The sequence below is a fragment of the Nematolebias whitei genome, chromosome 21, assembly GCF_014905685.2.
Source record: "Nematolebias whitei isolate Nwh7 chromosome 21, NemWhi1, whole genome shotgun sequence".
In the NCBI taxonomy this organism is placed as follows: domain Eukaryota; kingdom Metazoa; phylum Chordata; class Actinopteri; order Cyprinodontiformes; family Rivulidae; genus Nematolebias; species Nematolebias whitei.
The window spans coordinates 1,223,835-1,236,736 of NC_056518.1; the positions used below are offsets into that span (position 1 = coordinate 1,223,835).

The following is a 12,902-nucleotide window of genomic DNA, read 5'->3' on the forward strand; positions in this document are numbered from 1 at the left end:
CAGCAACATGAAACAGATCAGCAGCAACATGAAACAGATCAGCAGCAACATGAAACAGATCAGCAGCAACATGAAACAGATCAGCAGCAACATGAAACAGATCAGCAGCAACATGAAATGGATCAGCAGCAACATGAAACAGATCAGCAGCAACATGATGTGATTTTTCAGTGATTATCCTGATTAGATATTCATAAGGCTGCACAAACTCTAGTTCATGTTGCTGTTTGACGTATTGTTCTGATTGTTTACTGCTATTAGTGCTTAGTGTTTTATTAGTAGATGTTTTTTAGTTGATATTTTTCTTAGTTCATATCTTAGATCTTATTACTGTTTTTCTTTTACATTTTGTTGTTGTCTGTAACTGGGACCCTGTGTACATAATTTTGCTCCACCACATGTACCACATGAGGTGCGAATGACAATAAAGAAACTCTGACTCTGACAAATCAAATTACAAAAAGACTTTATTAATCTTACTACTATTAAACTTACTACCGGCAAAGTGAACCAAACTCTGGCACCGCTTGTATAGGGACTGAACAGCCCGTAGCAACGGGCCCCCAATTCCATACTCATGGAGCACCCCCCACAGTGTACCTTGAGGAATATGGACGAATTCCAAGATGGCCACGCTCAGAGCAGTAGCAGCTTCACAGGCTCCCGGTACCATCCCAGTTTTTATAAGTTTTGATATTGACTCTGTGCCTGACTCTGCATGATTTATGCGTGTGAACTATAGCCGAACCGAACTGATGAGAGAATAGGAGCGGATTTGCCACGAAATATAGCAGAAATCAGCAGCAAACTCAAAACTACGCTCGGCAGAATGCAGATCTTAAAGTCATCTACCTGGAAGCTGCAGCAGAGGCGTTCCAGCGGGCAGAAGAGGAAGCGCTGCTCCCGGCTTAAGAGGAGAGGATGCCGGGCGGGGCTTATGGTGAGGCTACGAGCTAACGCTAAAGCCGGTAAACTCCCCATGCCGTCTCTCTTTCTGTCGAATGTCCGCTCTTTGGACAACAAGGTGGATTTACTTCGTCTGAGAGCGGGCGCCTCAGAAGAGATGAAGAAGTGTGCGGTGCTTTGCCTCACAGAAACGTGGATTACAAGCGAAACGCTGGATGACAGACTTTTTTTTCGAGCGGACCGCTGCAGCGAACTAACGGGGAAATCACGGGGAGGCAGAGTATGCATTTACGTGAGTAAAAGTTGGTGCACGAACTATACTGTTGTAAATAGCTCATGCTCAAAGGCTTTGGAGCAAATAACAGTGAAATGTCGGCCACATTATCTACCCCGCGAGTTCACAGTGACTTTCAGCTCTGTCGTTTACATTCCTCCGGACGCTAATGCTAATGAATCACTGCAGGAGCTACATGATATCATCAGCTCGCTGCAGAGCAAACACCCTGAGGCTCTTTACGTTGTAGCCGGAGACTTTAACCACGTGAATCTAAAGGAATGTCTCCCAAGCTTTAATCAACATGTGGCAATTCCGACACGTGGAGAGAAGACGCTGGACCGTGTTTACACGAACGTAAAAGATGCATACAAAGCTGAACCCGGTCCCCACCTAGGACTGTCAGACCACATCTCAATCTTCCTGGCTCCTGCTTACATGCCCCCGCTGAGACGCTCCAGACCGGTACAAAAGGAAGTTAAATGCTGGATCCAGGACAGTGGCCCCATACTGAGAGATTGTTTTGACCGAACAGATTGGCAGGTTTTCAGAGAAGCTGCTGAAAATGGAGGTTCGCTTGATCTTGACCATTACACATCCTCAGTTCTGGGTTACATTAGTACATGTACTGCCACCGTCTCCACTATCAGAAATGTTAAAAGCTACCCAAACAGAAAACCTTGGCTGAATGCAGAGGTGCGTACCCTGCTGGAAGCCAGGAACACTGCCTTCAGGTCTGGAAACTCAGAGGAGCTGAGTAGGACAAGAAAAGAGCTGGTTGCTGGTATTAAGAGGGCCAATGCCACATATGCACAGAGGATCGAGGGTCAGTTCATCTCACAAGACCCTCGGAGCATGTGGAGGGGCATTAAGTGCATAACAGATATAAAAGAAGGAGCGAACAATGCCCCAAAGAACCATCTCTGCCTGTTGCCCTCAACAAGTTCTATGCACGCTTTGAAGACCCGAACAGACCACCCAGCACCAGACTCACCTCACCACCAGATGAAGAGCATCTCAGCGTGACCTCAGCCGAAGTAAGGAGTACTTTCAGGAGGATTAATCCGCACAAAGCAACTGGCCCAGACAACATCCCCGGAAAAGTGTTGAAGGAATGTGCTGATCAGCTCTGCGAGGTGCTGGCAGACATCTTTAACACCTCACTTACCCTGGAGACAGTTCCCACCTGCCTGAAGACTGCCACCATCATTCCAGTACCAAAAAGCTCTACAGTGACTGGTCTGAATGACTGTCGGCCAGTGGCCCTCACCCCGATAGTTGCTAAATGCTTCGAAAAACTGGTCATGACTCACATCAAAACAACCATCAACATCAACGAGGACCCTCATCAGTATGTATACCATGAAAACCGATCAACAGAGGATGCCGTCTCCTCTGTGGTCCACACTGCGCTCAACCACCTGGAGCAGAAAAACTCTTACGTCCGTATGCTCTTTGTGAACTTAACATCTGCCTTCAACACCATGATCCCCCAAACCCTGATGGACAAACTATCCACTCTAGGACTAAGCCCCTCAATTTGCAACTGGGTACTAGACTTTTTAACAAACAGACCACAGTTAGTGAGGATCCACAACCTCTCCTCCTCCACCATAACCCTCAGCACTGGCTCTCCTCAGGGATGTGTGTTGAACCCCCTCCTGTTTACTCTGCTCACGTATGATTGTGCAGCTACCCATCCAGGCTGTCATATTGTAAAGTTTGCAGACTATACAGCGGTGGTGGGATGCATCACAAACAATGATGAGTCCAGCTACAGGCAAGAGGTGGAACACCTGGAGAGCTGGTGCAGAGAGAATAACCTTCACATCAATGTGAAGAAGACAAAGGAGATGATTGTGGACTTCAGAAGGAACAAAAACATCTACACCCCCCTGAACATAAAAGGATCTGCGGTGGAAGTGGTCTCCAGCTACAAGTACTTGGGTGTACACATGAATGACAACCTCAGCTGGAGCAACAACACCACCAGCCTGATCAAGAAAGCTCATCAGAGACTCTACTTCCTCAGAAAGCTGAGGCGAGCTGGTCTGGGAAGCTCAGTCCTCACCTCCTTCTACAGGTGTGCAGTGGAGAGCATCCTGTGCTCCAGCATCAACGTGTGGCATGGAGGCTGCACAGCTGCAGAAAGAAAAGCTTTGCAGAGAGTGGTGAAGGCTGCACAGAAGTCTGTCGGAGTCAGCCTCCCCACCATCACAGCCATCTACACCTCTAGATGCAGGAAAAGGGCTACCTGCATCATGAAGGACCTCACTCACCCAGCACACACACTTTTTGCCCCACTCCCCTCAGGAAGGAGGTTGAGGAGCATTAATTGTAGAACCACTAGACTGAGGAACAGCTTCTACTCTGAGGCTGTTAGACTCATGAATCTCTAACTAGAATAATCACTGTGAAAAATCACATCATGTTGCTGCTGATCTGTTTCACGTTGCTGCTGATCTGTTTCAATGTTGATGTGTTCATGTGTGCTCATCTGCTCACACAGACTCATGTTCATGTTTGTGCTGATGTTCAATGTTTTATGTTATGAGTGCTTAGTGTATATTTAGTTGATGTTTTTCTTAGTTCATATCTTAGATGTTATTACTGTTTTTCTTATACATTTTATTGTTGGATGTAACTGGGACCCTGTGTACATAGTTTCGCTCCACCACATGTACCACATTAGGTGCGAATGACAATAAAGAAACTCTGACTCTAAATGCCTGCTCCAAGTCCACAAAATGCATGTAGACTGGATGGGCAAACTCCCATTACACTTCAAGGACCCTAGTGAGGGTAAAGAGCTGATCCAGTGTTCCACTGCAAGGACAGAACCCACATTGTTCCTCCTAGATCTGAGGTTCGACCAACGATTGGACTCTCTTCTCCAGCAACACTGAATAGACCTTACCAGCGAGTCTAAGTAGAAATATGCCCCTTTAATTGGAGCACACCCTCCATTCCCTCTTTTTGAATAGGGGAACCACCACCCCAGTCTACCAACCCAGTGGCACTGCCCCCAATGTCTATGCGATGTTGCAAAGGCTTGACAACCCAGACAGCCCCACAACATCCAGAGCCTTAAGGAAATCAGGGTGAATCTCATCCACTCCCAGAGCACTGACGCCTCTGAGCTTTTTAACTACCTTGGCGACCTCATCCACAGTTATGAACGGATCAACCCCAAATTCACCCGACTCCGCTTCCTCCACTGAAAACGTGCTGTGGGATTGAGAAAGTCCAAGAAGTATTCCTTCTACCTCTCGACGACATCACTGGTTGAGGTCAACAGCACCCCACCTTTACTGAGCAGTGTTAGTAAAGTGCTATTTCCCCCTTCTCAACCACCCAATGGTTTGCCAGTATCTCCTCTGAGCCGACCAAGAGGTTCTATCCAAGGTCTCACCGAACTCCTCCCACATCTGAGCTTTTGCCTCAGCAACAGCCAAGGCTGTGGACAGCTTGGCCCTCCAATACTCTTCATCTGTCTCCGTAGTCCCACTGGCCAACAAGGTTCAATAGGACTCATTCTTCAGCTTGACAGCATCCCCAACCCAGGGTGTCCACCACTGAGTTTGTGGATAGCCACCACGAGGAATACAGACAACCTTGTGGTCACAGCTCAAGGCAGCTACCTCAACAAGCGAGGCATGGAACATGGCCCACTCGGACTCAATGTCCCCCACTTCAGTTGGGATGCAGTTAAAGCTCTCCTGGAGGTGTGAGTTGAATATCTTTCTGAGGGGTTCTTCTGCCAGGCGTTCCCAGCCAACCCTCACTACACATTTGGGTCTACCTGGTCTGTCTGGCATCTTGCCCCGTCATCTGATCCAACTCACTATCAGGTGGTGATCAGTTGACAGCTCAGCTCCTCTCTTCACCTGAGTATCCAAAACAAACGGCTGCAAATCAGATAACACAACTATGAAGTCACTCATCGATCTATGACCTAGGGCATCCTGGTGCCAAGTTTGCTTAAGAACACCCTTATGTTCAAACATAGTGTTCATGATGGCCAAACTATGACTAGCACAGAAGTCCAACAACAGAACACTGCTTGGTTTCAGATCAGAGAGGCCGTTCCTCCCAATCACACCCCTCCAGTTCACACTGTCATTACCTACATGGGCATTGAAGTCCCCCAGTAGAATAAAGGAGTCCTTATCTGGTGCACCTTCCAGCACCCTTGGAGTCCCCAGCTGGTGCACCTTCCAGCACCCTTTGAGTCTCCAGCTGGTGCACTTTCCAGCACCCCTGCCAAAGACTCCAAGAAGGCTGGATACTCTGAACTGCCATTCGACACGTAGGCACAAACAACAGTCAAAGCCCGTCCCCACACCCAAAGACGAAGGAAGCCACCCTCCCATCTACCGGGGAAAACTCCAGCACACAGGCACCAAGTTGGGGGGGCTACAAGTAGATCCACACCAGCTCGACGCCTCTCACCATGGGCAACTCCAGAGTTTAATAAGGCCCAGCCCCTCTCAAGGACATGGGTTCCAGAGCCCATGATGTGTGTCGAGGTGAGCCCAACTATATCTAGTCGGTACCTCTCAACCTCACGCACAAGCTCAGGCTCCTTCCCCACCAGAGATGTCATGTTCCATATCCCAAGAGCCAGCTTTGGTAAGCCACGGTCAAGAGTGCCAAGGTCCCCGCCTTCGGCCACTCCCCATTGCATCATGCATCTGACTTTTATGGCCCTTCCTGCAGATGGTGGATCCACAGGAAGGCAAACCCATACTGCTCCTTTGGGCTGAGCCCGATCGGACCACATGGGTAGAGACCCAGTCACCAGGCGCTTGCCGATGAGTCCCTCCCCCAAGGCCTTGCTCTGGGTTGGGGTCCCAGTAAAGCCCCCAGTATACTCCCGCGTACGTCCATTCACGCGTACATACGCGTGTACTGTACGCAGAGGGTTCAGACTTTGTACTTGAGCCTCCACCATGAGCTGCTGCAGAGCAGCTTCACAGACAAGGGGCGTTTACCGTCGGGACAAATTGAGGTCGCAGTCATTTGCTGACACGCCTACTGGATTGATTGACAGGTCGGGAAAAAAGAAAAAAAAAGTGCTGGCAGCCTCAGCTGCAGCGGTGTTCTGTGTTTATATGTTGTTAATAAAAAGATCTAAAAAGCCCCCCCCAAAAAAACAGGGAGCGCTGGCTCTACAGCCCACACATCAGACCAGCCCACCAGGAAATCTCCAGACCCTCCCGCAGCCACGTTGGACCTGAGTTTAATTTGCTCGTGACAAATTCCTTCATTTCTCACCATTTCAGTCATGGCATCAACGGAGGAGGAAGAGATCTCTGCCTCTTGGCAAAAAAACAAAAGAAAAGGCCAGATCAGGGATGAAGAAGAGGAATTTAATACATTGGTGTCGCATAAAAAACAGTCCGTCACTGGGCTGTTTATTGTGCAACATCGAGTATGCGTATGCGGTCGTAAAAATTGAGCTTTGCACAGACATGCCCTGGGGGGTATGCTCGTACCTCCGCGTACGTACGTGCGTACCTCTGTGTATGGACGTACGCGGCAGTATACTGGGGGCTTTACCCACTTCTGGGCAAGGGACACAGAGTTCTTTGTTTTTTTTCTGTCCATAAAAAATCTTCTGAATTGCTGTTTGTCTGGCCTGTCACCTAGGACCAGTCTGCGTTGGGAGACCCTATCAGGGGCAATTATAATTGCCCCCGATAGTATAGCTCCTAGGATCATTCAGGTGCACAAACTCCTCCACCACGATAAGGTGGCAAATCAAGGAGGATACAAACCACATTGAGAAAAATCATTTTTTTAAAGTTTCTTATATTTTTTAACATTTGATCTCTTTATTTTTATTATTATTATTATTATTATTATTATTATTATTATTATTATTATTATTATTATTATTATTATTATTATTATTTTACATTTCATACAATTTATTTTTAATTTTTATGCAAATGAGCAGTTATTGTACAGTAAAAATATTTGCCACACTGATGTTGTCATTGCAGCGGTCTGATTGTTCCGGAGCAGTATGGAAACGAGACAGTTCCTGAGGTCGTGTCTCAGTCCGGCTTCACTCTGTTGCATTTCTTCAGTGATGCAGCATACAACCTGACGGGCTTCAACATTTCCTACACGTAAGAAAAGATGGAGAATACCTTTTTCAAATATTTACAGAGATTCCCAGTAAAACTAGCTTGCATTCACTTTTAGTTTGTTTTTATCTTGGCTGGCTAAACACTTAAACTTCGGATATTTTTTCTGGTCAGCAAATGCTCCAGAGATTAGCTGCTGTCGTACAGCAGTGCTTGCAAGTGAAAAAAACTTGAAGTGAGCTGTCTGTAAAGATGTTTAAAACAAATTCAGAAGCAACATAAAAGGTGGAGTGGCTAATAAAAGGACAAATGTTCTGTTGAAGAGTATTGTCTGCTTTTCATCTTGTGGGTCGATGCTTTTCATACCTGGCCTGGACTTCAGCAGCTAACAGGAGGAATGGATTACAGCTTTGTTTAGTCTTTTTGAACGTTAAACTTCATGGAAACTGTTGGATTAAGAAATGTTCAACTTGAACATCATAAAAAAAGAACTAACAAAGGGACCTTTGTTCCATTTGTTTTGCTCTCAGTATTTTGAGGCAGAAAGATATTGATGTCTCGCTGTCTTGCTTTGATGGTTAACACGTCATACATTGCACACCGTGTGTCTAACTCAGCGGTGTGTTAGTGTGTGGGCCCTGTCAGATGATAAACATGCTTTCTCAGAATGATCAGCTTGTAACAATACGTTCTGCAAGCTGAAGGAGAATGGTGCAGATTTTATATTTAGCTCTAAACTCAAGTTGGTGCTGGCACAAAAGCAGATGTCACCGTCAAAAAAGTTCTTCTTTTGTTTTCATTCATAATTTTATATCTCATTTGCTTTTTGTTTTGTTTTCCTCATCGTAAGAGTGAATACATGTCCCAACAACTGCTCTGGCCGAGGTGAGTGTCGTGTGGGGAACGCCACGGCTTCGGTTCATTGTGAGTGTGAAGCCAACTGGAAGGGAGAAGCCTGTGACGTCCCATACTGCCTGAAGAACTGTGGCTACCCTGAAAGAGGTCGATGCCAAGGAAAGATGTGCATCTGTAACGCTGAATGGCAAGGTGGGCTGACATCCTGGGAGTATTGTGTCCGTTTCATTTTCACTAATCACGTTCTTGCTTGAATAACAAGTTGTGTCAAGACTGGGACCTTGAGTACACAGTTTTGTTCCACCTCATGTACCACATGTGATGCAAATAACAGTAAAGATACTTGAAGATGAGAGTCTGCAGTGAAGTTGAACTCGAAGCAGTCTGCTCAGATAAATAATGTTGTTAACTTACTTTAGATTTATATGAACGTTTCTGTTCAGTGTCCTGAGACGACTTCCGTTGTGACTTGGTGCTGTATAAATAACCTGAACTGAATTTTGTCAAGTTAGCCTGCAGATATCCAACACCTACTCCGAAATGATCCATTTTCTGTGCTAACTGAACAGAAGCTCCCCCAACAAGAGCTGTCCATAAATGTAGAAAGTAATAGCTTGTATCATTATTTATCTATTTATTTATCTGATATGCAACAAAATTACAAGAGCATTTCTAGCTTGATGCATCTACGACATCTTTCTTATTGTCATTTCACAACATGTCATGTCAAGATGACCAAAACAAGTTCAGGTCATAAAGCCACATTTAAACCGATCCAGATTCAAATCAATGATTAAACAAGACAATCACACTCATTTTACTAGTCAGTTTGAATCAAGTTATTTTTCAGCAGGTTGCTTCCAAACTTCACCTTGACACAATTCCTCATGCATGTAGGTGACTGCAGGAAAGAATGACTGGAGAACAGGACGAAACCTCCAGCTGAACTAGATGTTGGGCAGCCTGCTTCAGCCGACTGGAGGTTCAAAGGACGGGAAGACGCAAAGATATGTGTTGGGCTAGGCGTGGTTTCTGTGGGAAGACGAGGAGAAAACAAAGTTAATGACAGCAATCACTACAAATACTAACATGAGACTGAAGACAGTGTGACACGTGCTTCCTTTGTCTTCCAGCAGTTTCAGCTTGTAGCAGCTAAACTAAAGGCTTCATGGGAGATGAGCTAAGCTAACCCTGACTTGAGGATTTGTCAAAAAAGAAAATCCTAAGCTTATTCTGTGCTCCCAAGTACAAACTAGAAACAAACGTGCATGTTAGAGCAGTGCTCTGTGTTGAATCAGAACAGAACATGCAGTGAGAATGTGCTTCATGACCTGGTTAAATACATACATCATCTTTAGTTCTTTTAAATATGTCTGTTTCAGTTCAACGAACGCTTCATCTACAGAAATACACCCCTCATAATACACATTTATGTGTTTAGCTAACATTAACATTTCTTATTATAAAAATAAAAAACATATCAGGTAGTTGATTTGGGATTCTTCTGTTTGGAGGTGGTTTGTTCTTGTATGTAAAAGTCATCAGTATGACAATGAATATTAATTCATGTAGATAAATAGTTTTTGATCTTTCTCACTCTTTATAAGTTAATTTGTTTGACATGTCTGTTTAAATGTTGTATACTGGTATTATGAAACAAACGTTTTTCTTGTCCAGTGGGATTTCAAGAGTGCTACTGGAACATGAGCTGCCTTATTGCCTGAGGACTGAAGCAATTTCTCATGGTTTCTGTTCTTGATCTGATGGGATGGAACACAATTGTCTTTCGCATGGCAGGAAGTTGAACAGCTTGTTGCAGGATGAAAGGATGTTTTACACTACTGAGGACACTTTTCTTTGCATTTCTCCTTAAAAATGGATAGAAGTGAGAAGAAAAAGTGTCACTCACAGCAGTTAATGTTTCAATAGTAGAAAAGGTGGGGAGAATGGGAGGACAGAATCGTGCATGCTTTAAGTCTTGTCCACAAATTTTTAAATTATATTTTCTAAAACTATCCCGTAAATGCGGCACGCTTTTGAAAAAGGTTTTCAGCTTCGCAGAAATGCAGACAACTGTCCAAAATGCTGTCACTTTGCCAAACCTGCAAGTGTCGCTGTAGCGCTGCCACAGAAATACAGCAGAAATGATGCAGTCGATACTTTAACTCTTTAACAGAAACATCTCACCATGTTCTGCTTCTTGCTGCCAGCTTCACGTTTAAAATGAACTGTTTTCATTAACAAGTACAAAAGCAAACCAATGTCTAACTCAAACCTACTAATCCTTTAAATGCTTTTATTCTAAATACACAGATTATTTAAACAAACTCAAAGTTTTAAGAGTTGGTGTTTGTAGAAATGCTAACGTTTTACAGTACTGCAATCATTTTGTGGATTTTCTTATTAAAAAGGAGTTGATCACTTTTCTGATTCATCCTAACTTGTGCATTGTTTCTGATAACAGTTACAATATAATTCTTCCTGAAATTACATGAATAAAAAGTAAGAAGTTACTCCATTACACGATCCTGGTTTGAGCTCACAAATTAGGATCACAGACTTGAAATTAGTTTATTTTTTATTTTTATTTTTACATTTGATGTCAAAGAAAACTAATCCAAGAGCTCAACTCAAACCATCCATTTCTTTTATTACTGAGCTATCATTCTCTCAAATAGATAGTCTTTTATTAATTTGCTCTCCAGAGCAGACTTCCACCTCTCCAGGCTCTCTTCCACCTGCTCCCTTCTTTCATAATGTCATCTGCAAACACCTCAGAGTCTGTAGGAACTCCTACCTGGCCTCATATGTGAACCACTTCATCATGACCGCCAACAAGAATGGGCTGATGCCCGATTTAATCTCATCCCCTCCATGAACCCATTTGTCACTCCTACTGCACAACTCCCCACCGTCTCACTTTGTTTTATTTATTACTCCGAGTTATCTTTTTTTAAAGGAGAACGTTCCAGATGATAGTTGTTGTTTCTTGCAGGAAAAATAACAGCTCCTTAATTTCCTTTGTTTTATAGTTTTCTTGGTGCCTTGACTTTGTGGTTTTCCTAACTCCTCAGGTCCGGACTGTTCTGTTTCTGTTCCTGCCAACTCCTCCTTTTGGAGCCGGGAGGAGTACACTGAAGCTGGGCTGGCGAGGGCGTCCCACAAGGCTGTGGTGGAGCAGGAAGTCATGTGGGTCATAGGCGGCTATGTCTTCAATACTTCTGACTATCACCTGGTGAAAGCGTAAGTTTTTTTAACTTTAAAGCCATAGAAGCAAAGAGATCCTCAAATTACTGTGACTGGAGGACATGAAATGTAGTGACTGTGCTAAGGAAATTGTAATCATCTTATTGCACATGCTTTATAGCAGCAATATGATGACCGGGAGCAAAAATCAGTCACAAAATTACAGTACATGTATTAGTTAAAAAAATATACAATCACATTTTTTTGCTTTTAAGTAAAATCACAAAATGCTAAAGCTCATATTATAATGATTTTTAGTCAAAATGTGCTATTATTTAGGCAGCAGAGGTTAAATAATAGGACATTATGCTTAAAAATGAGTATATCATGAGTATAACAGTTTAATAATACCTAATATCTTATTTGGTTTTGATTTGTAGATTAAAAGACAGAACGCATATTAATATGTTGAAAGTCACCATTTAAATTCAGCACCAGCTTTTCCTGCACTCGAGCAATATTTAAACCAATTCTATGATTATTTTTTGTTTATAGGTATGAAAATATTAGTTTCAAACCATGAGAGCTCTAAAAACCAAGCCAGGACTAACTGTGTCGTCAGCCACTGGATAAATGAAACCATCAGATTAAGTCTTTGTCTTTTCTTGGCTACACAACTGAATGACTGCTCAGAGCCTGAGTCACCTGACAATGACCCCCCCCCCCCCCCCCCGACTATTCATGTTACTCATGGGTCATCCATTCATTCATTCAACCTTTATTTGTACAGGCTAGTCTCATTGAGCCACTAGGACTCATTTACAAGAGGGACCTGTTCCAGACAGAGAATATCAAGTACAGACAACAACAACAGTAAACAACAGCAACAACAATAAACTACATTAAAAATGCAGCACAAATAAGAGTAGTGTATAAAACAATAAATCAGGGTGCTGTAAAACAAGGTGAAAAACAAAACATATTTGCTTAGATTTTTCTATTGACATTATCAAATGTTTGAAACCCCTTAAAGAACTCAAGGTGGACAACTTCAGTTCCTGTAGCAACGTGTTCCAGGTGGATGGAGCTGAGAAGAAGATCTCTACTCAGCAGCACATACTGTACGACAGTTTAGATTAAAAAAAAAGTTTGTTTTCTTACAACCATTCAACCTGAAGTACCTACAGTACTGAAGTATCTCTGCTACTTCAGTACTGTAGGGGTAACACAACAGTAAAATGTGACACTATGACATCATAACTTTTCAAGTGAAATCTGACGCTGACGGTCCGTGGATTAATTTCTGTCTGCTCGTTGATGGTCATGTGAGATAATAAAGCAGTGATGTGCTCACATTGGACTACACTGGCTTCTTGGTGCTTCTTGGCTACTTCTCAGATTTAATGCTCTCATTGTGATTCTCCTATTGTTGCCAACCTGTACATGGAGGAGGTAGAAAAGAGAGCCTTGACGTCCTTTTCAGGGACACCACCAAGTCATTGGTTCAGGTATGTTGACGACACCTGGGTTAAAATTAAATCTCAGGAAGTCCAACATTTTACTGACCACATCAACTCTGTGGATAA

At 43.6% G+C, this 12,902-nt stretch overlaps 1 protein-coding gene across 1 annotated transcript in view; it reads left to right on the forward strand.

Moving 5' to 3' along the window:
* atrn (attractin) overlaps nucleotides 1-12,902 on the forward strand; it is a 280,476-nt gene that overhangs the window by 25,119 nt on the left and 242,455 nt on the right. The window contains exons 4-6 of the mRNA XM_037695258.1: nucleotides 7,189-7,317; nucleotides 8,126-8,322; nucleotides 11,205-11,373. Coding sequence (XP_037551186.1) covers nucleotides 7,189-7,317; nucleotides 8,126-8,322; nucleotides 11,205-11,373 — 495 coding nt within the window. The remainder of the gene's footprint in view (nucleotides 1-7,188; nucleotides 7,318-8,125; nucleotides 8,323-11,204; nucleotides 11,374-12,902) is intronic.